Below are 26,518 nucleotides of genomic sequence, written 5' to 3' on the forward strand. Positions count from 1 at the left end.
CACTTGTCCTGAGCCTATTCTTCCAATATACAACGCAGAGCTTGCTGCTGTGGCTGCTCTGAATGCTGATGAAGATTCTGAGGAGTAGTAGTTGGTTGTATGATTATCTTAGTAGTATAGTTTCTGCTGTCATAAACTTTGTTTTAGTTGCTTTTCGATGGGGCACAGTGTGTATTAGTATTAGGTCCATTGATTTTCACTTTAGTTTATGGCCCTATGTTAATAGCTATTTGTCAGCCCCTAATTTTGTTTTACGGAATGGGGTTTGCTGCTTTGCTTGTAAAACTCTAATTAATTAATATATGTCGTCTATTATGTGTTAAAAAAAAAAGGTACTACTCATTATTGTATTTTAAGATTGTTTACTAGCAAGAAGAAACAATTAATACTCCGTAGTTGTTTTACCAGCCATCTTTGCACAAACACGAATTAAGTGAAGCAACGAAGAGTACAAGCAAAGTCGTACAGACCCGATCACTAGAATAGTAGAATTACCACAAAATAAAGAAAAAAGAACAATTAATACTCATATCACAATACTGTGTAGCATTCAATACAATTTTTTTAAAAAAAAAAAAAGTGTCCCTCTTGTATTTTTACAAGCCGCTAACTTCAGTAAACACTAACCATACAAAAAAAGAATATATTAACATGCCAAAAACCAATACTCCGTATGTAATAAATCATCACCTCTGCTTCCATATGTCTGGAATAATTAGACAAATTGTTGAAGAATAGATTGAACTTGAAACAAAGAGCCACAACTGCCTAGGAGCTCCTCTATGCTCGCAAAGTCCATCCACGTTCAGCAAGTGCTTGGTGTATCTTACAGGCAGCGTCAGCAGTGTCGTTGAGTGGAGGATAGCTCCAACTCTCTGTTAACTGAATTTCAAGGATACAAAATCAGATTACTACTATTAGACCTTGCTTGGATTGAACAGAATTTATTAAGGCCATAAAGAACAACTATCTATATCAAGAAAAGTTGTAATTTGGGTAAATGACTAAATGGGTCACTGCCACAAATAAGAAAATTAGCCTCCAATATCCAAACTATCCATCCTATGTGCAGTCTCAACCCAAGAAAATTAGCCTCCATTATCTAAACTATCCATCCTATGTGCAGTCTCAACCCAAAATCTTTTAACAGAATTAAATCACCCAGAAACAACCATCAATTCAGGGTTAATCATATATCTTGAATAATCCCTTCACTGTTTTTTTCCACCCTTTTGCACATAAAAGAAAAAATATTTAAGCACAAAAACAAAAACAAAAAAAAAAAAACCTTTATAGCCCTACCCAACCCACAATTCATTTCACTTAATCCAAGTAAAGAATTCACGTTGGCCAAAAATGAAGCAAATCAAGATTCAAGACCACTTAAAACTGTGTACTTAAATAATTAGGAGACCTCTTGGTTATACCGTACTCTTATTATTTGATTGTTTCAAGTAGGGGCTTTACTGATGTACTACCTCCGTTAACGGTTATTTGCAACATTTACCAAAATAGGGTGCTACTTATTATTTGCAACAAATCTATTTTTTTCCTAATATAGTAACTTTTTTCTGGTAAAATGACCAGAATACCCTCATTTAAAAATTATTAACACATAATACTACACAAAATTACAAATTATTATAACTCTAATCTAACTTTTAATTATCTAACTTTTCCCCTCAAAAAATCAGATTAATCTCATCTACCCACCATCTCTCTCCTCCATCTTCATCTCTATGTTCATCATCTCTCATCTTTTTCGATCTTCATCTTTTAGTTCACCATCATCATCTTCTCTCATCTGTCATCTTCTTCCCTCTTCATCTCTTATCTTCTTCCCTCTTCATCTTCTTCTGTATTGTCATTTCTTCTCAGATCGTGGTGGATGTTAATGGTTTGTGGGTGGGTTTGGTAGATTAGGTGGTAATTTATGGTTCGGGGGTTGTTTTTGTGGTTTGTGGGTGGGTGTTATTCGCGGATGGTTGTTTCAATTCGTTGGTTGGTGTCAGTAGTGGTGGTTTTGGGCGGTTCGTGGGGGTAGTTTCGTGGATGGGTTTAGTTTTTGGGATTCAGATCTTGTGGTTCTAGGGTGGTTTTCGTAGTTATTGTGTGGTTTCCGTGATTCTTGGGTGGATTTCGGTGGTTTGTGGGTGACTTTCGTCGAGTTGTGGGTGGCGTGGGTGGTGGTTCGTCAGTTCTGGGTGGATTCCGTCAGTTCGTGGGTGGTTGTCGGTGAGTTGTGGGTGATGGTCGGTGAGTTGTGGGTGGCGTGGGTGGTGGTTCGTGGGTTCTGGGTAGCGTGTGGTGGTTGTTCTGGGATGTTCTTTTTAAATGGAATTGGTTTTTTTTTTTTAAATTAAAATGATGTAGTTAATTACATATCCATAACTTTCAATAATCATGTTTAAGAAGTTTTGCCTAGGAGTCTGCGCATGTCCCTTTCGTTGCAAATAACTGTTAACGGAGGTAGTATATAATTTTCATTTTATTAATAGTTATGGGGTTATGAGGCCTTAAGATTCCATAAGTTGTGTTGGCTGAATAGGTGACAATCTTTGTTCATTGATTATTAATTCGGGAAATTTTTCTTTATGTGAACTCTTGTTAAGCTCCGAACTGGTTGTTCACATCAAACTTAGAACTCATTGTTGTCTAAAGTTCTAAGACAATCCTTCATTATTCCACCATTGAAATCACTTAAAACCATTCATCCATTAAAGGATCAGCAAGCTCCATATAAGAAATAAACTAAAAAATAAAAATAAACAAATATATACCATAGGAGGTAGATAAAGAGTGATTCATAGATCATCTTCCAAAAGACCTTAAAAACAAACAAATAAATAATAATATTGTTTTTCACCAAATACCCCTGGATTTTAACTTAATTTACCACATACCACCAACATTTTCAAATTCTTCAAATAACCATAAGTTTCCGTTATATTAGTTAATCATTAACAATAATTGTGTAATGTGGCAACATGAAATTGGTTCTTATTTATATAATTATTTAATTAATTAACTTTTAAAAAAAAATATTTAAAAAATTCAGAAAAAAAAATAATAAAAACAAAACAAAAAAAAACCACCCAGCCACTGTTGCCCCCAGGAACCCCACCTCCGGCTAGTCAATGCCTGGCCCACAACCCGACTAGACGGCACCCAACCCCCCTCTCCCACCGGTGACAACCTTGACCCTAGTCTTCTCCCTTTTCCTCTCCTGGTCGTAGCTCACCTCGAATTCCCTTTCCCTCAGCGCCTTAAACCTAAAAAACCCCTCCCCACCTTTCCACCTTAATCGAAAACCCGAACACCACCCCGAAATCCCTTCGCCGGCAGCCCAAACCCTCTCCCACACATCGCCGCCGCCCAATTTGCCGAAAACCACCACCCCGAAACCCTAAAACACCAAAATCGAAATCCTAGATTTTGGTTTTAGGGTTTTGGCGTACGTGGTGGTTTAGTGGGGTGGAGATAGGGGAGGATTTTTCGAGGGAAAGATGAGGTTTTTGAAAATTAATTTAATAATTATTTTAAATTAAATAATTTAAAAGGAAACCAATTTTATGTTGCCACATAGCATTATTAGCCTTAATGACTAACAGTGTTAACGTTCGTTAGTCATTAATGACATGTTGCGACATTTTCATAAAATTGAATAGTGTATGGTGAATTTGAAAAATGTTGGTGTTTGGTAAATTAAATTAAAACCCAAGGATATTTTATGAAAATCCGATAAAAATATTAACTCGTACTAATTACGAGTATAAAATTGTAAAATTCCAAATCTTTTAATAAATTTTGTTTCTTTGTTAATCTTCTAATAAAATTTTGTTTTTTGCTAGTTGAAAATACATTTGTCACCATTAAACATGTTGAAAGGGGAAAAGAAATTATGTGCAAAAGATGTTGACAATCCCAATTATTTTAAATTTTTATTTCTTGTGTTGTACTTCCACATTTTTCTCAAATGATGCATCATAGAGAACTAGCACACAACCCAATAAGAAGAAAAGAGAGTGAAGTGATTTACATATTTGCCATTAGTCCCACTTATTTTGAGGACAAGGTAGTAATAAACTGATTTCTCACATAAAACCTTTCTAAGAAAAAAAAGTGATGCATCTATTGTGAACATCCCAAAAAAGAATATAATAAGACACAGGGGAAGTTTTGCATGTCTCTTTTTTCATCTCCCTTGTTTCTTTTGTTATTGGTACAGCAATATTGGACTAATCTCTTAATATCTTATCCACTTCCTCTTTTTTCTTTTGTTATTTTCATATCATTAATTTGCAACTTCATCATCTAGGTCATAAATCCTATCTAAAATTAGCAAAGTATAGCTCAAAAATATTTTAAGTTACCAAAATAATGAATAATCAATAGAAGTAAAGGAAATTTGGCAAAATATAGTATTAAATATTGCTCTGAGCATTAAAGCAAACTTACATCCTCGGAACCAGTAAAGGGCCTAACAAGGCCTCTCTCCTTGAGAGTATTGTGGAAGTCTGCAAATTTCCACTTACAACGCTCAGATCCAATCACATAAACAGGCTTCCTGTAAACCACAATTTCTTCTCTCAGCCTGAACATTGGATAGCATGCCAAAAAATAATTTTTAAAAGAGAGAGAAAGAAACTTACCCGGTGCTGCAAGCCTCACTCAGCATACTGATTGAGTCTGCAGTGATGACAAAAGCATCGGCCCAAGCTAGATGCCCTAGATGTGGATTTGGCTCTGAAAAACAGGTGAAAAGGAAAAATGAAATCGAGCACAACAACTATGTTTGTTAGGTTACTGAAGTTGAATAATCACAGCATCTATGGTAACTCAAAAAGTTGAGGAAATAAGGATAAAGCTGAATAGATACAAAGGTACCCAAAATAAAAGACAGAAGGATTTCCTTCCCATAAACTTGCCTTTACATCAAATTACAATTCAATCCCTTTGTTTTTTTTTTTTTTTTTTATCCCTTCTTTTTTTTTTCAAGTGCCCACGCAGAGTTTTAGGACCCATATATGATTTGGATAAAATATTTACAAGTGGGGTTTATTGGAGGATTAAACGTCGTGAGAAAATGACAGTGAGTTAATAGTTTATTCAAAATACGTAGTATATAAGATGTGAGTGGAGAGAAATAATAAACAATGTAGGAGAGGAGACACTGCACGATCGCTTTAATAAATATTTGAAAGTTTGAAACTTCTACGGAGTATATATTTACTTGTCCACATATTTCCACAGTATAATGATTTCCAAAGTCCAAACACACTGTTATAATCACCACCTTGAGATGAGGATGAATAGATTACCTTCACCATCCCATATGTAAACTTTAGGATGATCTCCAAATTCTTTCAATATGATCTTGGAAACCTTTACGAGACACCATATATTGTGAGAAATTTAAAAATGAAGTAGCACAAAAGAGTTTTGAATGAGAGAGTGAACAGACATACCTTCTCTGGGGTCCTTCTTGAAAAAGATATTCTTATGGTACCACAGCTCAAAAGAATATTCTGTAAGTATACTATCAGTTGTCTCGCAAGATCAGCACCATATCGACAATGGCCTAAAATAAGAAAACATTGCAAGTCAAAGAACACATTACCTACCAAATGAAGCAGAAGTCAAAAGGCATAGAGCAAAAGAAAAAATAAGCACCAGTTTTTGAATATAAATGAACCCAACCAAAATGAACTCTCCTCCCCCAAATACGATTATATCATGGTCCTGAATAACCAAATAGGTTATAAATAAAGAACATATAGTTCATACAGTTCAAAATTTTTTAGCATAAAATCATAATATGAACACATAGTTCTTTTTTTGCTTCACAAAACTGAAAGGCCCTTTTTTTTAGTGGTGTATTAGCTGCATGTATCAGCTATTTACATAGATATGTATAGTAAATACTACCTCTGCTCCTACTTGTTATTTTGTACGCAATGTAACCGTTTTAAGTTATCTTGTAACTAAAATGTGTACTTGATTGTTAAAGCTATATGTTCATCTAGGGCCGTCTCTGGCCCACACTTTTGCCTCCTCCCAATAAAACACCAAAAACCTCACTATAATTATTCTTTTTTTTTTTTCTAAATAAAAACAAGGGAAAGGTGTAAGATGGCCACAGTACGGGTTTAACAAAACCCAAAAGGGTGAAATCAAATAGTCTTATAATTGGTATGAAAACTAAGGGGAGATAACTTGGTATAGGATACAGGGACTTAGCCATACATTTTCGATTTAAAAAATAAATAATTAAAATCAGCATACTTGGAATTCAAATTCAAATCCAAGTTACATTAATCAAACATGGAAATGAAACTCCTAATGGTTTAAGATTTGAAGATCTCATACTTGCAACGAAAATTTCCAAGATATGGGCCTCTTTATAAATGACACAACTCGTAAAAAGATGGAAATTAGGAGTTTAGAACTCAGCCAAAATAGGTCATTACTCAATAACTAATAACTAAAGATTTCAGCATTAGGAATAAGACAACATTTTAAAACAGGCATCCGTTAAAGGCAAGTTATATAAAAAAATATAAACAAAATAATAAACGAAACAAATGGAAATAAGGTCTGGCTCTGGAATGCTTTTTGTCCTTGAAGAATCTGTGAGTATAGAATTGTGTGGTCCAGGGGTTTCTATATTTCTCGAAATTTATTTCATGTATTAAGTAGTCAGCACAACTCCAACTAGTATGATTTGTATGAACTCAAGATTAATACCAGAAATAAAGACATTACAGCACATTTGATATTTCCATGCAACATTAATATCATGGCAAACACCCATGAGCCAATGATGAGATGGCAGGATGAAATTCCGGTTCACCCAGCAGCCTTAAATTGGCAGGGGCAATGGCAGCCAACTACTAGTGGTGACTGGCAATACACCAAAACGAAGCCCCTGTTCAGTTTGCATTCTTTGCAATTATATGGAAAACATATGTAAGCTACCAATCAAGTCCAAAGATTTAGAATTTTCGAAAGAAAAAGATCCCTACATCTGAAGTTTTTCCCACAAAACAGCAATTTTCTGTCCAGAAAAGTACCACAAAACAGCAATTTTCTGTCCAGAAAAGTAGTCAAATATTTGAATTGACATACATGAGTTGGATCTTTTTGCCAGGTGCCATCAGATCAACATGAAACAATGAGTCAAGAAGTTTGGAAGCTGAGTCAGTCTTACAGGTTGAATAAAGGAGAATAGAGCACAAGCATCCAAGACTTAAGCTACAATAAAGAGCTTAGGCAATAATAATTTTGTACTTCAATGCACTCCTACCAAAGTACCAAACTAATTTTCTTTAATGGACAACCTCTAACCACTGCTCACTTGAATTATTGCCTCCATTTTCCTTTGCTATCATACTTACCATATTTGACTAAGGAAGTTTCCTATAATCAGCAATATGACTGATAACCCGTTCTCTTCAACAGATCTAAAACTTATTCTTATCTGCAACTATTTTGAATATAATAGAGCTTGTTTGTGAGTCTCAACTTAAATGAATCTTATTAAGCTTTTCAGAGAAAAGTAAATGGGATGGAGAGAACAGACATTAGAGAGCAAAAAAGGCTACAAAGAGAATGATGAGTAATTTACTTGTGGGGCCCCCAATATTGACAACAAGCAATGGCCTAGACAGAGAAGCAAACTCATCATGCCATGTTTTCGCTGCACTTCGTAGGGCAGCAGAATCAATTTGATGCAAAGCACCAACAGTGAGGACCTGAACTCAAGATTCAAAGATCAATAAATATGAATCACCAAAAGGTTTGCGTATTCAAAATATCAAGAAAAAGCAAATTAACGGAGAACACCAGGGAAATCCAGCCTAGGAACATACCACATTCCTACCAGGTGGTTCACGTGGAGTAATCCATGGTCGGAGAAACTGAGGGATCTGCTCTTGTGCTTCAGGAGTTAAGGGATAGTAATCATGGCGAGGTGTAATAACCATGTCAAATCTATCTAAACGTGTTCTTGGATGTTGAATCTGCAGTCCCAAAGAGAAGCATGATGTCCATGCCTTATTAGAACACTTATTTAGTTATTTAAGGAAAAAATCAAGTGTGACATGATCATTGTTTCCAAAGCAAACTAGCAAATTCATCAGCCATTAGATAGAAAATGTATCAAACAGTAGTTTGAATATTCAAAGAGGGAAATCTACAAAAGTCAAATGATTTACCTCAATATTTGAAAGTTTTTAACCGTTTCCGTTTTCATCGTTTTAGAATTGGCAAACCCCTTTAACTAAGTTAACCCTCTTACCCCACAATATTTACACCTTTTTGTTCACTCTCTCTTACTTTATCCATTTATTAAATTCAACTACCTTTTTCATTCTCTCTCAATCTTACTTCATCCACGTACCTTTTTCTTACACCCACTCACCACATCAACACTATCTCCATTCTCCAATTGCCTTACTTTATGTGCAAACAAAATATTAACAACTTTCAGAAAAGGAGGTAGCACCATGCAAGCATGCTTACAGGTCATTTAAGTCATTAATTCTATATACTAGTCATTATAAGTCCATACAATATAAAGCAATTACATGAGATGTACAAAATTGAAGTCCCGATCCCAAAGTATGCAAATTAATTTTCCCCATTGATCATCTTAATTTATTTATGTTGAAGAAAACAGACCAAAATTCACAAGAAAGTCACTAAGTTGGAAGGCAGAGAGGAAACACCAACAACAAACCTGTACAACAAACACATAATCAGATGCCAGCTGTCTGACGGAGCTAGAAACAGATATTGTGTCCCTTCCAGACGCAATCACCAATAAAGGGCCATCCCTGCAAAAAAATATATTCCATATTAGGCATGGAAAAATATAGCAATTCAACAATTTCTAATGCTACTAAGTGAGCAATAGTTCTAAACACAAAGATGCCTTCGAAAATGTACTACCATTAAAAAGAAAAGGCCAGCATAGCAAGAATTGGAGATGATGTCTATGTTAACAAAGATCAGCAATACAAAAAGATGTAGTCAGAAGCACATAAGAAGACACGCTGTTTGATATAGATCACTAGTCCAAAATGCTACCCAGCATATACAAAAAGATCAAGTAAGCTGCATTTTCCATTGCCTTCCCATAGAAGAAAAAAAAATTACTCTTTTGATATCAGTGACTACAGTTCCATGAACTTCAGCATTTCCTTTCTGTCTGAAAATGACCTAGCTAGGAAAGTTAGGCCTACACGTTAATTATTTACAGTTTCTGTATCCAGTCCTGCAAGAAATCTTGAGATTTTTCCCTGTATCTCCTAAACTCTTTCATCCCCACCCCCCCCCCCCCCCTCCCCCACCAAATCCCTCTGTCATATGGGTTGTGGGACAAATTTTTAAGCCATTTGATTGGAAAGTGGGCAATAAACTGTAATTTCAGCAGCTGGTTTTCATTGGTTCAATCACGCATCTCTTATCTAGCTTGGACCAAGACAATACAGTAAAAAAGTTGTTGAAGGCACACCAAATCCAAATTATGATTATGCTTCACAGACATCATTTCCTTCAAGCTCTACTTAATGTTCACAGCCATGCAGGTAAGCACTAAAAACAACAATAGTTTACTCAATACTTCCTCCATATTTTTATTTTTTAAAAGAGCAAAAATTTCCATAAACAGCTTTTTTTTTTGTTAAGTGAAACAATTCCAAAAATAGAAATCCTCTATACTTTTTTTTAAATATATCTCTCTTCACTCACACTTTTACATTTTTATTTATTACTCTTTCTCTCACATTATTTACTTTTAAATAAATTATTCACTCACTATCTCCTTTTTATAATTTTTAATTCCCCAACAAACCCCACTTAGATATTATTCAAAGTTCTAACAAAGTCAAATAAAATGCTTAAAACTATGTGCAAGTCAATTGTTGCACTTACAAAAATAGGAGTATGATTAAGAGGAACAAGAGTATACTTTTCAAAAGTTTTATGGGCCATGCTCACTATCTGCTTCACATCAGCTTCCAAAACAGATGATAAGCCAACACTGCTAAAGGTATTTGAAGAAAGGGAAATAGATTTCTTCTCTCTTGACAGAAACCAAACATGTGAATAAACACACATTTGTCTAATGATGTAATCCAATTTCTTATGGAGCGAAACAGGAAGCCAATGAAGCCACTCGTTGATTCCTCCTCTGGGCCTTGTAACACGCTGCATAATAAAGAACATAGAGTTAATTTCACCATTCTACGCAAACATGATAATACAACAGCTGTAGACTGCAGCATATGTTCAATTTAATCTGCATGTGATGGCAATTTACTCCAAATCCGATTAAAGTCTGACCTGATCAGAAGATTTGATCAGATCCTAGATAAGCAAATCTAAATATGATTAGAAGGAAGGCCGGATTTGGCCCTAAGAAAACTGAAAAGCCCAACCAACCTCCAAGTCTAATCCAAAAACTAATTAGTTCCAGTAACTACCATATGTTTTCTTCTCTGTAGAATTGCCTTTATGTTTAAACTTTACAATCTAACCATTCCTCACCCCTCTCTAGTATATAAATGTTGTCAGAACCCAAAGTTTCATATCCCTCCATAATTGGTGAAGTGAATGCTGGGTGGATGATGCATAGGGTCAACATACCAAGCAACATAAAACCCAATGACTTGAGCCATTTCCTTCAATATATATCAAAACACATTGATGCACCCAAATTAGTAAGCACCGATGGACCTGACGTCTAAAGGTCCTGGAGTCCTGAACAAAGCAACCTGGGTTTCTTTTCTTTCTTTACTGACCTTATTTATGTAAAACATGTATTATCTCTGTTTCCAAAAGTTCTCAACATTTACTACTTACACAAAAATTAGTAAATGTGAGGTAAGGAAAAATGCGGACAAAGTAAGGGAGGGATGTGTGTAAGGAAAAGGTGTTCAAAGGAAGAGAAAATGGGTGGGAGGTGTAAATATTGTGAGGTAAGAGGGGTAATGTAGTAAAATAGTTTTGCCAGAATGGAATAAAGTGAGAGTGTTGAGAGCTTAAGAACTTATAGAAAAATGACAACTATAAAGTGTTAAGAGCTTTCATAAATGAAGGTAGTAGATAAGTTTATGACTTTAAAAGTTTAGTATGCATTTTATTTGAATATCCAAGAGATATTTAGATTCAGTTATTTTCCTTTCTACATTCTTTTGGAAATTCACATGTGATATATAGATTTATATCAAGAGAGGAACAAGAATCAAGTCATGTTTGGAGGAGATAAGAGTTTAACCCTAACAAACTTGGATTCAAGCATATGAAGACAAAGTCGGAGTGGAATCAAGGGTTCGAGTGTTTTAGTATTGACCGGGTCGAATTTGGATCCAGCAAGATACAACCCAAGTCCAACATGTTGCCTTTGATAACATCAATATCCGAAAATTATGTTTATCACAAAAGATTGTCAAGAAAACTAATACTTCCTCCATTCCTTTTAACTAACCTATTTCCTTTATTACGCTTGCCGATGCACAATTTTAACCGTCAATAAATTTAATCCTCTACAAGTAAAAATTATAAAAGTTATATATTTTGATAGTACTTATTGAGATGATTTTAATAAGATCCCACATGAATATGTTTTCCCTTACATATAATTCACAAACGACGGTCAAAGGAGGGATGGTTAATAATGTAAAAGTGAGCGGGTCAAGTAAAAAAGAACAAAGGAAGTAGTTTAAAACATAAAAATGGATCACTATAGCATTAGCATACTCATAAATAGCTGAAACTGCTAGCAAATTATAGAGAATGATATCATGAGAACAGGATATTGATCCTAGTTCTAGAAATGCTATATAATGAACCTGCCAAACCAGTGATTGTGCATTATGAAACTGCATTCCAACTTTCCAAGCAATAATGGCAGAGTACAACACTTCAGTTGAGCTACTTCAAAGAAGATAGCAAGAATTCACTTTACAAGAAGTGAGTCAAGTGACTTGCCAATTTGCCATCACTTCGGCAACCATCAGTTTTATTTCTTTTAATCCCCAACTAATTTTCCAGCCATGTGAGGAGATCAATAGAGAAGTCACTGTTATTTCCTACAAAATCTTATTATTGTGATATAAGAAAGAAAACATATATAGAATGTGGCCTTTCAAAATCCTGCAATCAAAAAGCTCAGATCTTAAAATAATGATCAAGTTCTCACAACTGGAATAGATTGGAAATCATCATCCCTTGTTGGCCTTATACAATAATTGAGATCATGGAGGGATATATATTACATAGAGATAGTATTGTGAATAGAATGTGGCCCTTCAAAATCCCACGGTTAAAAAGTTCAAATCTAAATAAAATGATGAAGTACTCGCAACTGTAGTAGACTGGAAGTTTCAACCCTTGTTGCCCTTTTACAACAATTAAGATCATAGGGGAGTTGAAAGGTTCAGGCACTTCATGACATAGTCCATTATAGTAAACAAATTTAAGCACGTTATGATTTGATGCAGTGTAGATATGCCAGCAAGGCAGCACTCTATAACCTAGGATATCATGGGTGTTAATTTGGTCCCCCATGTGTATCTCATCTATAATTAGAAAAACAACCTTCGTGAACAAAAAGAATCCATCTTTGTGCGTGAACATTTCTAGGGTGATATTAACAATCTCAAACAAAGAAAGGAAAACAAATTTATCACCCTCGTTCAATGGCTTTAACAGGTTCATGCCTTCAACCCAAAAACGAATATGTTATAGGAGGTCCCAAAAAAAGTAATTTAAATGAGCTTTGAGCAGCAAACCCAGAGCTTTAACCATTTTGAATTAAACATGGGTCCTGAAGTCATTAGTTCACATTTGGAGGTTCTACGGTAGCCAAAGATGCAGATATTAGTCCATGGCAGAGTCTAAAGGCAGCGAGTATAAGTAATCCTACATATCTACATGTAACAAGCCAAGAAGAAGCACAACTCCCCTGAATAACAAAAGAACCATAACAAGAAAGCCAACCATCATCGTATTGCCAATAAAAGGGAGGGAAAGGAAGAATAATTCCAAGTCTCCAAGGTAGCCAAGGTTCGTTTAGGTATGAAAAGGAAATGTAATCACTAGTCCTTGTGAGATCATTGTACGTGAACTAGTGTAATAGTATTAGTTCATGTATTTGTCATTTAAACCAGCAATGATTGGCACACATACAGAGCATCAGATGACTAAGAGGTCCAAGACATATTAGATATACAGGTATCCTCAAAATACAAGAACAATTATTTGGCATCGTCTTTTTCCTTCTCACACACTCATGCATCAGCTCACTGATAGGTCTCTAGCATTTATATTTCAGTTGGTGATGATGGAAAGCCTAGCCTTAGTTACAAATTACAAGAGAATGAGTAGACTAATAGATGACTCCATGCCTCAAACCCTTCAATCAAGCATAATTAGATACTAAATGATGGAAATGGAAATTAAGAAAAGCTGTGATTGATTATTCACAAAGACCAATAATAACAATAATAACAAAAGTCGCCAGTTAAAGAGAAAATCCTCGTTCATAAATTTCCACCAGATATAATAAACTTACATAGAAGAGGTGTTTGTCGGAGAGCCCAAGAGCACGAACCAAGCCAACACACTGGTTTTCTGCACCTGGGAATCCGTTGCCGATAATGACGGCACGTCGAATTACACCAAAAACACCTCCTTCGAAGATCTCTGGCATGCCCCTGGGACTAGTGGGAGGTTCAGGAAGCCTAATTGGCCTCATTTCAGCAAACCGATGATTATAAATTGAGCGATTGGATGCAAATATTCAAGTTGATTCCAATTCTACAGCAGATTCATAGATGGTTGAAGCAATTGAAGGGTTTTGCACCCGGTATTTCTTGTTGGAGAATAAATTGGCGTGAATTCAAAGTTAAATCTGCTAAATCGAAGCTTTAATCGTTTCTGGTATATGGCGATTTGAGAATTTTCGATTATTAGGGAAAATATATGAGGGGAGGGTTGGAAAGAAAGAGAGACCTGGTGAACCTTGCGATAGTTTTCTTTCATTATAGACAGTATGCAATATTATGCTACTTTTAACAACTTTGTTGGCGAATTTACATTAGAGACGAGAACATTTTTTTTTTTTTTTTTTTTTTTTTCGGGTAATTGTTTTATGTCCGGAAAATTTTGTTTAGATTTACCCGAATGAATTTTTTAAAACCTCTTGGACATAATTTTGTTTAGAACTACCTTAAAGATAACAATTACTTTTTTATTTTTTTTATTATTTTTTTTTTTTTAGCTTTGATAGAAATATCCATTAACATTTTTTTGTCCAAAATAACGTTAATAGAGCCCACTTTTTTCAATTTTTCCACTTAATTAACTCCTCTAATTTCCTTCTCTCTCCTTCCTACTTAACTTAAGTGGAAAAAGTGAAAAAGTAAAGGTAATTAGGGAGTTAATTAGGTGGAAAAAGTGAAAAAGTGGGTCCAATAACGTCTTAATTGGACGGAAAACTTTAATGGGTAGTCATATCCAAACGTTAACGTTTTGTAACTTCTGGATAGTTCTAAACAAATAAAAAAAAAAATGAGTAGTTGTTCACAAATGATCTTATCTTTAGGGTAGCTCTAGACAAAATTATGTTCATAAGGTTTTAAAAAAGGAAAAATTGCCCGGAATAATCCACATTTGAGTCGTCCGCTAAAAACAATCCCACCTTTGGATGATTTTTTAATAATCCGACCTTTAATAACAATCTTCTTTAAATGGTCTCAGGTGACTTGTAACCGGTTGAGTAGGTTTTTTTAAGAGTTTAATTTACACTTGTCGTCACTTGATTAGTTAAAAATAAAAAATAAAAAGAGAAAAATTAATTAAAAGGAAAAAAAAACACCACCACCAACTACCTTAGCCACGCCACTTCAGCCACCACCACCACCCAAACCCAAACCCAAAACCTGGAACTACCATCTCAGACAAACCTGAAACCAACACCACCTGACCGCAACGACCAAAATCCCACCCCAGCCAACCCAACCTCAAACCACCTTCGAAAAATCGATTCCCCATAAACCAAGACCATTCGAAAACCACCAAACCAAATCTCAAGAAACGGTTGGGGAGTTCAATGCTGGCGGAATCGGGGGCAGAGGAGGTCAGAGAAGCCGAAATCAGAGGATGAAAGAGGTCGGCGCGGCTAGAATTGTGGGATGTGGGAGGTTGGCGAGGCCGGAATCGGGGGATGGGGGAGATCAGCGAGTCTGGAAACGGGGGTAGGGGTGATCAGCGAGACCGACATCGGAGGACAAGGGAGGTCGGCTCGGCCAGATTAGAGGGACATGGGAGGTCGGCACAGCCGGCGGTGCGGTGGCAGGGGTGGTCGGCGCGGCAGGGTTGGTGGTTTGGCTGGTGGGTGGTTTTTAAATTTAATTAATTGATTTTATTTTAACTTTTTTTTCTTTTAATTTTCTTTAGTTTTTCAGACCAATTAGGTGCTGACACATGTCAAGTAACTTATTATAACAAGTTAATTGACCGGTTGGGACCATTTAAAAAAGATTGTTATTAAACGTCAGATTATTAAAAAAATAATCCAAAGGTGGGATTATTTTTAGCGAACGGTCCAAAGGTGGGATTATTCCGGGCAATTTTTCCTATAAAAAATACATTGTGTACCTTTAAAAAAAATTTAGATGCATTGTGTACTCTTGAGATTTGTAAAAACTTGCATCATACCATTAAGGTCTATTCTAATTGACTTAAATGAGCTAAATTGAACTGAACTTATTAGAGCTGAACTGAACTAAAATGAATATTTTATGAGAGAAGGAAATTAGGAGCTAAACTAAAATGAACTAAACTGAACTTATTATAGCTGAACTGAACTGAAAATAATATGATGAGAACAAGGCCTTAAACTCACAATAAATGTTAATTTTGTTAAATTGAGACCCCTTAAGTATCAAATACTATTAAACCATTTTAGTTCAAATGTTCAATGCTGCTATTATGCTAAACCATTCAATTATAAAGTAAACTTAATTAATAAAGCAAATTCTAACACCCAAAATTTTAGATTCATAATGATCAACAAAGTTCAAATTTTGATGTTATTTATGCTTTTAGGCAGTTTTACTGCATAAATATAAAGTATTAAAAAAAAGTGAGTTAATGTGTAGGCATGATTTTAATTTGATAAGTCCATGATATATGCATTTGTTAGAGGATTAGGGTATTTGGTGCATTTATTTACAAACCTAAGGGGTACATGGTGCATTAAAAGTTTCAAGGGTACACGGTGCATTTTTATAAAATCTGGAAGGTACACGGAACAATTTCCCTTTTTTTAAAAAATAGAGATACAAGGCCAAATCGTAGGTTTTCTTCTAGCTGCAATAGCTAGTTTATGAGCTCTAGTGACTACATACTTAGAACTAAACAGCAACAAAAACAACATATTTGAAGGACATTGAGGATGAAGTTTTTCACTCTTGTTGGCGCCTTACTAAGAATTCCCTCCCTGAGCATTAAGAATTGTCTCCATGGTTGTTAGTAGCTCGCATCAGAATATTGGATTACCGAACCTCCTGTTACTCTTCTATTTCCTTGTTGATACTCTTCCAATTCCTGACTTTTGTTTATGTCTTTCAGACTCCTTTCATTCGCTTGATTTTTTTTTTTTTTTTTATATTAAGATACTAGATTAAACCCCGTGCAATGCAAAATTGCTACATACTTATAACAAAATAAATTTACCAAAAAAAAATGGTATACATATTATCAATCAATTCAACAAGGATTCAAAAGTATGAAATATATTTTTGAAAATTAATAAAATATGTGAGGAAAAATAATTAAACATGTAATAGTTATAAATTTATAATGATCAATTTGATGTTGATGGAGTTTACTTTAGAATTTGTATAGAGTAAAAGTCATAATTTACGTACAATACTACAAACCTTCTTTCTATGTAGTAATGAATTTGTTTAAAGATGTAGTTTTGAAGGATACACTTTTAATTATATGTTGCCAAGTGTTCTTAGTATCACCGTTAATAGTATGTAATAGATTGGTCATCTCTCTCAATCAGATTCATATTCTTTTTATTGAGATTCTTGTTGGGAAACAATCCAATCATTCTATGTTTCACATTACATGCAACATAAAAATTTAGACGTATTTTAAGGAAGAGATTAAAAGATGTAAACCAGCCAAAAAAAAAAGAAACACAAGCAAAACAAATATGTTATTGTCCTCATCGATGTTAAACTTATTTTAATTAATTTGATTATTTACATATGCTATGTTGCAAGTAAAATACTATCTCTGTTTTATATAAGTTGCAACTTTGGGGTATTATTTGTGAAATATAACATATTCCAAAACTATGTTGCAACTAATATGAAACTGAGGTATTAAAACTATGGAAGTACAATAATTATGGATAATTCCTTAACATATCAATTGTTTTGGCCTTTAAGGGCTTGCACTACTTTTTGAGCCTTCAAAGCACACACCTTATTCCTCTCCTACAACATATTCCCTCGTCTCACCGACACACCAACAACAACTTGCACTCTTATAATTGTTTTCATGAATCAATAGAATAATAATTTTAATCTATTTTTCTAAATATATTTTGCGGAAGTCTTTCATCATTTTTTACCCCATGAATTTCCGAAAAATGCTAGATAGGAAACTCAAAATTTATGAATTATTACCTTGACAGATAAAAGATAAATTATAAAAACCATATCATTTCTTTAAAACAAAACCGAAAATTTAAAATAATGACAACACTTATGTTGTAATCCCCCATATTTTTAAATATTTTATAAATGAAATTTTATTTTATTTATAATATTTATTTGTATTTTTCCGTAATTTAATTCTAAAAAGTTTCAAATTATTAATTTGGTTCAAAAAAAAATTATTTTAGCACAAATTATTTTATGAACCTATATCCTATAATCCATGATCATAAAAACAAAGCCTAACCCATTTGTTTATTTAATTGGCCTATTATTTTCACCAGGCCTGATTCTACTCTACAATTTTCTCCTATAAATACCCCATGAATCCCCAAAAATTTCCCACATAAAAAGGTTAATCTTATTTTCTTTCTTCTTTGTTTTATTAATTTGTGTAATTATAATTATTAATTTATGGGTTTTGATTTTATTGTTGAAAATTAATTTAATTAGTATCAAATTGTATTTTGATGATTAAACTTTATAATTTCATATTTTATAAATGTTATAATTTTCAGATTTTATAAATTTTATAACCTAGGGTTTTTAATTATTGAAAATCATGATTTTTGGGTTTTTATGAACAATTGATATAGGGATTTTATAGTAATGATGTTTTGAAATTTTGGTGATTATAACTACTGATTAGTTTAACTTAATTCCAAATTATTTTGAACACGTAAATTCGTGTTTTAGTTTTTAGCTTTCCGTTCGTTAATCCTGTTTTAATACCGATCAGGTTCTGAACTCATCCGATTTTGATAAAAAAAAAAAGTAGTGTTTTCCATGTGGAAACAACGTTTTAAGAAAGACTGACTACCTTTGGTAATGAACACTACCCTCTCGTGGCCAAATTCAGCTTCTAAATATGATTTTCGGGCAGTTTTTGATTTTTAACGAAGTTTTTTTTATTCTTAAAATTTTATCCTTGAGTTTGATTAATAAAATTAATTATGTTTAAAGTTAATTAAGCATAAATATATGTTTTTATTGAAGTTTTAAGAGGTTTTTCATCATGTTATACTGTTGGAAATTACTTGGGTTAGTAATATTAATTGTTGGTTGTTTTTTAGGAAGTGATTATTTCCTAGGAGACTTTTAATTGAGTATAAAAGTGGTGTGTTGATAAAGTTTTGAAGGGTTTTTAATTAATCTAAAGTGCTGGAAATAGTTTTTAAGTACTACTTTTGATGTTTTATAAAGAGGGTTAATCTAAAGTGATTATTAATTAATCTAAATTAATCTAAAGTGATTATTTCCTAGGAGAACTTAGTATCACGCATAGAGAAGACTGGGCTTAATTGTTTGGTTGTACATTGTGATTTTCGTATAAAGTGCACTATTCTATATTGCAAGTATTGTTTATGCTCTAGGTATGTGATTGGTGAAATGATTAATTTAATACTCATTCATGATTATGAAAACAGAATGAGTAAAGGAAGAATTTAAGTCTTATATGACGAGGTTAAGTTTGTGGAGTGCCTTATGCACTCAAGGTGTTTATACACCGAGGTAGTTAAAGGATTTAATAATAAATGTTGCTTGTCACTAATAAATCAAGAATTGAAATTTGAAAGTTTGCTTTACTTGATTGAACTGATAATGGATTGATTGTGTTGTTTGCAAATGAGTCATCACCAAGTCTAAACTTATAAATCAAGTAAAGGGCAAGATGGATGAGCAATAAAACTCTAGATTTGTGCACATCTGCAGTAATGACAATCATGGGTTGGGGTACACGGGGTATTAGCCGTGCACTTTTCTCGAGGTCGTCTGATCTACGAGTCTCTTATTTCAAATACTTTTCAAAACTAGGAGTTAGATGAGATCTCATACTAGCTACGGTCACGGAGTCGCGCCCGTGGTCGTTGGATGTTTTATTGATGTTTCCTAATGGAGGCATGGGGTTTTCTTTTATTGATGTTCCAAATGGAGCATGGGATGGACAACCTTGTCTATTGCTTAATCCAATGAATAAAATGAAATGATTTACCTATTATTGATTAGTAGAGTCTTAGTAATGTAAACAATTAAGTCATGTGTTTGAGTTTATAATTGAATTGTATTCGATGATTGATTGTTAGTAGCATGCTAGGAATTTCTTATTATTCTTGTATGTACTCAGCTTTTCTAATTGCGTGCTTTGTGTGTCTTTCTTTGGTCATGCCCTTCGCCTTTCAATGACCCTGTAATGATCCAATCTTTACACTTGTAATATTGGGGAGCAGACTCATCACAGGTGTTTACATAGTTTGGACTTGCATCAAGGTGGTGGAATTTTGAGTGGAGAGTTGGTTATTGTTCGCACTTTATTTCTTTTCATAAGTTTGAATTAATTTAAACTCTGGTTTTATTTATTTATTTTGTTCGCAGTTTATTTCTTTTCATAAGTTTGAATTTATTTAAACTCTGGTTTTATTTATTTACTACTTTTGTGGGGTTTTGAATAAGGCCCTTAATGGTTCCAAGTTGTAAGATTTAATTTGGTTTTGGTTATTGGTTTTGAAACTTATTTATAACCGAGTTAGTTTTTCCGCTGCTATTTTCTGATAAAGCCTTAACGTTTGAACATGTAGCGGTAGCACGCCAATAATTCTCTTGAATATTGTTCGGGGTCCTCGCAGGTTTAGAGAGAGAATTATTGGGGTGTTACAAATGTGAAACAAAGGAAAATTGAAAGAGCAAAAAGGTAGAGTAACACACCAAGAGGCAATACTGAACCAAACAATAATGGTGTTGGCGAATAGCAATGGTAAGAAAAAATAGGTCAATATTGTTGAAACTCGTAATGATGTTCTTTGATAAAGACACAACTCTAATGACTAAGATGGTCCATCTAGTGATAATATAAAAGAAAAGGGATAGTACTCAATGGAACCTAACCAACAAGTAAATACAATTTCTTAACCTGCAAGAAAAATAAAAGAGAAATTAAAAAAGAAGATATGACTCATTAAAATTTTGTTTCACATTTTTTTTTATCCTTTAAATTTAGGCTTAATTTAACATTGAGAATTGAAGATTTAGTGTCAAGAATCCTAAAATTATGAATTTGGCATTGGATTGATTATCAAAATGATGGATAATACAATTTGACTATAAACCCCATAAAATGTAATTCGTTTAATTTGAAGTATTATTTTATTATAAATTAACTTTATTTAGAATATTTTTTTGTAAATAAAAGCACCCTTTGTTGAACTTACCACTTTTTTTCAAAATTAAAAAATACCACCCCTTAAACACAAAACCAGTATGCATCACCACCCCTCTCCTATTTTGGCTAGTTTTCTAGCCAATTTTCTGAGTTAGGGTTTTAAAGCAAAATTAAACTATATAAAAAAAATAAAATCAAACTCACCTCTAGCTTCCACCTCCGGTAGGTGGCAGTTGTAGACATCTACATTTGGTCCCCTGTCCCGACTGAAAGTGTTATGACAATAAACAAAACCATCTTTATGTTGGATCAAAGTGAGGAATGCTTATGGACTATTGATTAAGACTTAAACACATAAAACAACTAGCTCGACCCAATACGAAATAAACCAAATTAAAGCTTACTAAAACTAAGCTCGATCAATAATTAGGCCTAATCCTAAAATTAAACCTAATTTTGACAGATTTAGAGGTGGTTAGGTTAAAATTCAAGGTTGCCGCAGGAAAAACCGTGCGCCACAACTCAGGGAGTCGCGCTTGCCCAGAACGCGCAACCCATAAGGTTGCGGGTATGGGTTACGCGTGACATCCAGCGCAACCTCCAGTGATGCGCTTGCGAAAGAATTAAAATTTCACAAATATACTAAATCGAATCTTACCATAAAGCTACGCGCAAGACAATAGGTTGCACTGCCCAATGCAGCGCAGCTTAACCATTTGCGCACACTAGCCACGAGCGACCTTTCGAGATGCGCGCGCCACTTGCTGCGGCAGAATGTTCAAAACCCTAAACTCACCCATTACCTAAAAATAGAATCTAAAATTGCTTAAAGAATTGCTTAAAGAATAAGGGCTATTTATATACAAAGGAAATAAGGGGAAAGTCCCGGAATAAAAGAAGTTGGGCGCCCCCTCGCTTGAGCTTGAGCGCCCGCAATAAACAAGGTACAAAAATAGATCCCAGAGGTGCACTCCCGCGCAATTTGAGGCTGTCGTGGCGCGCTGGGTGTCGTCGTGTCACGGTGGTTGATGCCATGTCGCGGTGTTCTCCGCCGTGTCACTGTGGGCGGTTCATTTCTGCGCGCCCGCGCTGCTGGAGTAGGGGACTTCTTTCGATGCGGGCTTCATGTAGATTGTGCGCCCTTCATGATCAACATTGGGTATGTGTAGGGAATAATTTCAAGCCTTTAAAATCCCACTAGCTTGAACCCCACTGTGATCATACACTAAAGTACGGTGGCGTCCAAAAGGGAAGAAGATAGAGCAAAAGAGTCGCCAACAAGTTTTTAAGGAACTTGTAAACCGTTCACGAGGTGAAGGTTACACCCCTTAACGATCCAAGAGATCGTCAACTCCATAAGGTCATGAACCAAATAAGGGTTCGGGGATGAAGGTACAAATCCAACCTAAAAGATATTGAACCTGCCCTAATAATAGGCCTCTACTTTATTCTGCTCGTATTCATGTGCGCTTTCTTATTAACATACAATCAATAGGATTAACCCTAAACCTGTTTATCTATGTTGGTTGAATTTAATGCACAAATAAACTATTATTGGCGATCACTTGAATTATAATCACAATTAACCCTAACAAGATTATTAATTATCTTATCAAGCGTGATTGCAAGTACAAATTCCCTTTAAACATGCAATAAAGGTGACCAAGCAATAAAGAATAAATATAATACATATCAAGCAACATAATAAATAATCAACATCATTAATAATAATAATATTAATCATAATCATAATCATAATCATGTTAAAGCATAGCAAGATCCTAGGCATGATACTAACAAGATTAATAACAAACCCTAGCATGTCACTAAACAATAAAAATCAAATCTTTAGCCCTAACATGATACTAACAATCATAAATATTAGGAAGAGAATAAAAGGCATCATAGCAATCATATTTAATATTAAAAATACCCTAGACATGATACTAGGAATCAAAATAACAATATAAACATGATATCTACATCATAAAATCAATAAATCAATTAAAGTACTTACTTGGATGCCTCGTACCTCTTTCTAATAACAAAATACACACGTTAGTAACTTCAAGGAAAATAATAAACAAAGCAATTGAATTAAATAATTGAAAAAGAGATTTGGGACCAAACCCTCAGAAATTAAAACCTTTCACGTCTAGGGCGAAGGCAACTTCGAATATGGCTAGGTGTTTCTAGATCTAATGAATGCGGAATTATGTATGTGAAAAGCAAAGTTTAGAAAAGAATAAAAGAAAAGAATTCTAATAAAAGAGATGAATGAAAAGGATGAATGGAAAAGATGAATGCTAATTGATAATAGTTTTTGAATGAAGAGAGTTGATTAAAACTTAAGAATAAAGAGAATTGGTGAATGAAAACGGAGTTTTTGATATGATATTTATAGAGAAAATCATCCAAAAAAGATAATTTATCAAAACAGAGTCTGATGACCGCAAAACCATCTTGGCGCTGGCTAATTGGCGCCAGCACCAGTTGCTAGCGCCAGGCGCCAATCCTGGTTCCAGGCGCCAAGGCCTGGGGTTGGACGCCAAAGCGGTTTTCAACGCGTTTTCGAAAATCTGATAAATTTAACGTACTGGAAGATAAAATAATATAATTTCCATCGAAAATGCTATTTGATCTTGATTAAAACTCTGAAGAGTCCTAATTGAATTAGGAATGATAAGACCTTCTAGAATGTTCTAGAAGACTAAAACCATTCCTAATTGCATTAGGAATGATAAATTATATTAGGCCCTCCCCTAGATCATTGGGCCGTACTTAAAGCTCAAACCGGGCCCAGTTTAGTAAATTGGCCATAAATTCCTCAATATTCATCGGAATTGGGCTTATAATATATCGTTGGAAAGGTCTTTGCAAACCCCATCAAACTACACCACTATTGGACCCATATCATGGACCAACCAAACTGGATTGGCTGTTTTCTTTAAAATAAAGTTTTCAAAAACAGGAAGAAGAGAAAAGAAATAAAACTTTCCGCAACACTAGACATTTCCACACTTTCGTTTCATTCGATTATGATTCGACGTGAAAGGTACTCATCACTGGGTTTGGTTTTGGGGAGACACAAATGGGTGTCTACAGTATGGCAAATTCAAATGGAATCGACGGTGGGTTCAACACCATGATCTCATGAGAGTGCAAGAGCTAGAACTTGGAGCATGCCACTTTCTTACATCTTGAGCTTTCCCAATGCTATAAGCTTGCTCCAAAAGCATCTTCCAAACTGGTAAACCATCTATATCAAGACTCGAACCTCGTACAAGCCCTAAAACCACAAAAAGATAGCAAATGAAGGAGAAACACCAGAAAAACCATTAAAACACAAAATAAGAGAGAAAAGGGAAATTAAAGAGAAAATGCATAAAACTAAGCATTTGTTAAGTAAAAAAGCTATGAAAAGAAGGTAAAAACAACCTAAAAGTCATCAAATGAGTGCCATAAATGGCACACATCAGTTTCATGGTCCTTCCATGCCAGATTAATGAATTTCATGGCTAAGCTTGTTACCCCGTTGGACCCATTGAAGGTCCTTGCGTCCCTTGTCTTCCATAGCCCCCCAAAGAGTAGCAATAAATAGGGTTGTTCATCGGTCCAAGACTGGACCGAACCAGACCGACCTAGATCGGACCGATAACTAGAATTGTAAGAACCGAAGACCGGTCCGATTAAGCTAGGACCAAACCAGGATCGGACCAAAAGAATTGGTCTAAAACTCGCGCCAGACCGCTTTGGACCGATTTAAGAATTTTCTTAAAAAGAATTCTAATTTTTAAATAATTTTATGAAAAATTCAAAAAAAAATAAAGGAAAATCTACAGTTTAACGTCTTTTTTTTTGTATATTTAGTACAAAAAGCTCATAAATTTAAAGTTTTTGAAGCTTATTAAGGATAATCTTAACCATTATTTAAGGTTTCATGCATATTTTTAATAAAAAAATTGATCCAGTCTAAGACCGGTTTTTATAGGGTTTTGGACCAGACCGGAACGAAGACTGGAAAAATAAATTTCTAGACCCGAAGACTGGACTGATTAATCCAGTCCGAGGTGGTTCAGTCCATTTTTTCATATCGGACCGATTTATGAACACCCCTAGAAATAAACATGATACGTCTATTTTATATAGTATTTTACCCCCGTCCCTTGGTCATAATTGGTAGTGTTTTTGGCTCTTTAGAGCCATTTTTATTACTAATTGGTGTTTTCGTAGTTTGATTGAGTTTTGTAGGGAATTTCACTTTTGGAGCATTTTCCCTGGATTTTATGGAGCGACTACGAGCATTGGAGGAGCACGACCACTTTTCATAGCCCAAGGCCGGTTAGAGTCATCGAGCTGGTGATTAAGGCTCGACATATGAAATACCGAGCATTGGACACCGAGTATTCAAGCCCCAAAGTGAAAATCCGGAGTGGGCTAAAAAGTGAAGCCCAATCGAAGCCCAAGCAAAGTCGGGCCCGATCAGGCAACCTCTGGCTCGATCGGGCGACTGCCCAGAATCAGATGGCGAGGAAAAAGGCGGGCTCGATCGAGCGCGTGTTTCTGAGATGGAGTTTTAGGCGATTTACTTAGTTTCTAATTAGGATTTGTTAGGAGCTTGGTATAAATACGATTTAGTGTTTTTGGTACTAGTTACTTATTCTCTTAGACTCTCTCTCTACTGAGTTTTTCCTCTCTTATTTTCTCTCTCTACAACTTTACACTTTGTTCTTGATTTAACTCATTATTTATGTTAACTTTGGTAACGATATCTTCTCTATTAATTTAAGTAATTTTATTTCTTTAATTCATCAAGAAATGTTTAATTTCTTTGATTAGTTTAGATTTAATTATGCGTGAGTAGTCTTCTTTCTAGGGTTTGTGGGGATCCATAAATAATATGCAGGGGTAATGTGTTATTGTTGATTGTTAATGATTGATTAATCTCCTATTGATTGATTTAATTAATGCTATGCAATTAGATTAGGCCTGGTTTAATTGTATGAGTTTAGCAATATTGATTTGAGATTCGAGAGATGAGAATTGATGTTTAGGATTAGTTTCAAAAAGGCGGACTAATTTATAAATGGTTAATTCGAGATTCGAGAAATGAGATTTAATACCGGTAAATTAACTCTGTGATTGTAATACGTAGTGAAAGCCCTTTATGATCTGATTAATTGATGCAATGATGATTGATTATTATGTTTTACCCTGGAATATTGTTTATTGGTGAACCTATGCCCTAGGTCTTTTATTCATTGATTTCCCCCTACTTTTATTCTTCATAGTATAGTTCCTTTAATTAACAACAATTTTGGTTACTTAATAATTTAGATTACTCTTAATTAATTAGAAATAAATTGACTTATTTCCCTGTGGTTCGACCCTTCTTCCCTATCTGCATAGTTAGTGGACTTAGGAATTATTTTTTATTAGGTGATACGACTTTAGCATGTCAAAACACTATGCTACGGGTGCCATACTTACCATCCTCACTATAAAACAGCTGGATATAGTTCTGGATCCACATTCTCAAGGAATTGAATGTAGTAGAGTCAGAGCAAATTTCCAAGGAGCCATTGTCCCAGACCTCCTTTGCTAGATTAGAAAAACG

At 34.5% G+C, this 26,518-nt stretch overlaps 1 protein-coding gene across 1 annotated transcript; it reads right to left on the reverse strand.

Annotated features, from left to right (window-relative positions):
* Positions 1-502: 502 nt before the first annotated feature.
* LOC145623068 (mitochondrial fission protein ELM1-like) lies at positions 503-14,079 on the reverse strand. Its single transcript, XM_081676453.1, has 10 exons — positions 13,580-14,079; positions 9,974-10,212; positions 8,741-8,837; positions 7,872-8,021; positions 7,628-7,754; positions 5,469-5,581; positions 5,322-5,385; positions 4,653-4,746; positions 4,459-4,567; positions 503-882 (listed from the first exon to the last, which is right to left on the reverse strand). Exons 1-10 carry the CDS (start codon positions 13,760-13,762, stop codon positions 781-783), a joined length of 1,278 nt encoding a protein of 425 aa, XP_081532579.1. The 5' UTR covers positions 13,763-14,079; the 3' UTR covers positions 503-780.
* Between the last annotated feature and the right edge of the window lie 12,439 nt (positions 14,080-26,518).

The sequence above is a fragment of the Chenopodium album genome, chromosome 3 (assembly GCF_948465745.1).
Source record: "Chenopodium album chromosome 3, dcCheAlbu1.1, whole genome shotgun sequence".
Classification (NCBI taxonomy): domain Eukaryota; kingdom Viridiplantae; phylum Streptophyta; class Magnoliopsida; order Caryophyllales; family Amaranthaceae; genus Chenopodium; species Chenopodium album.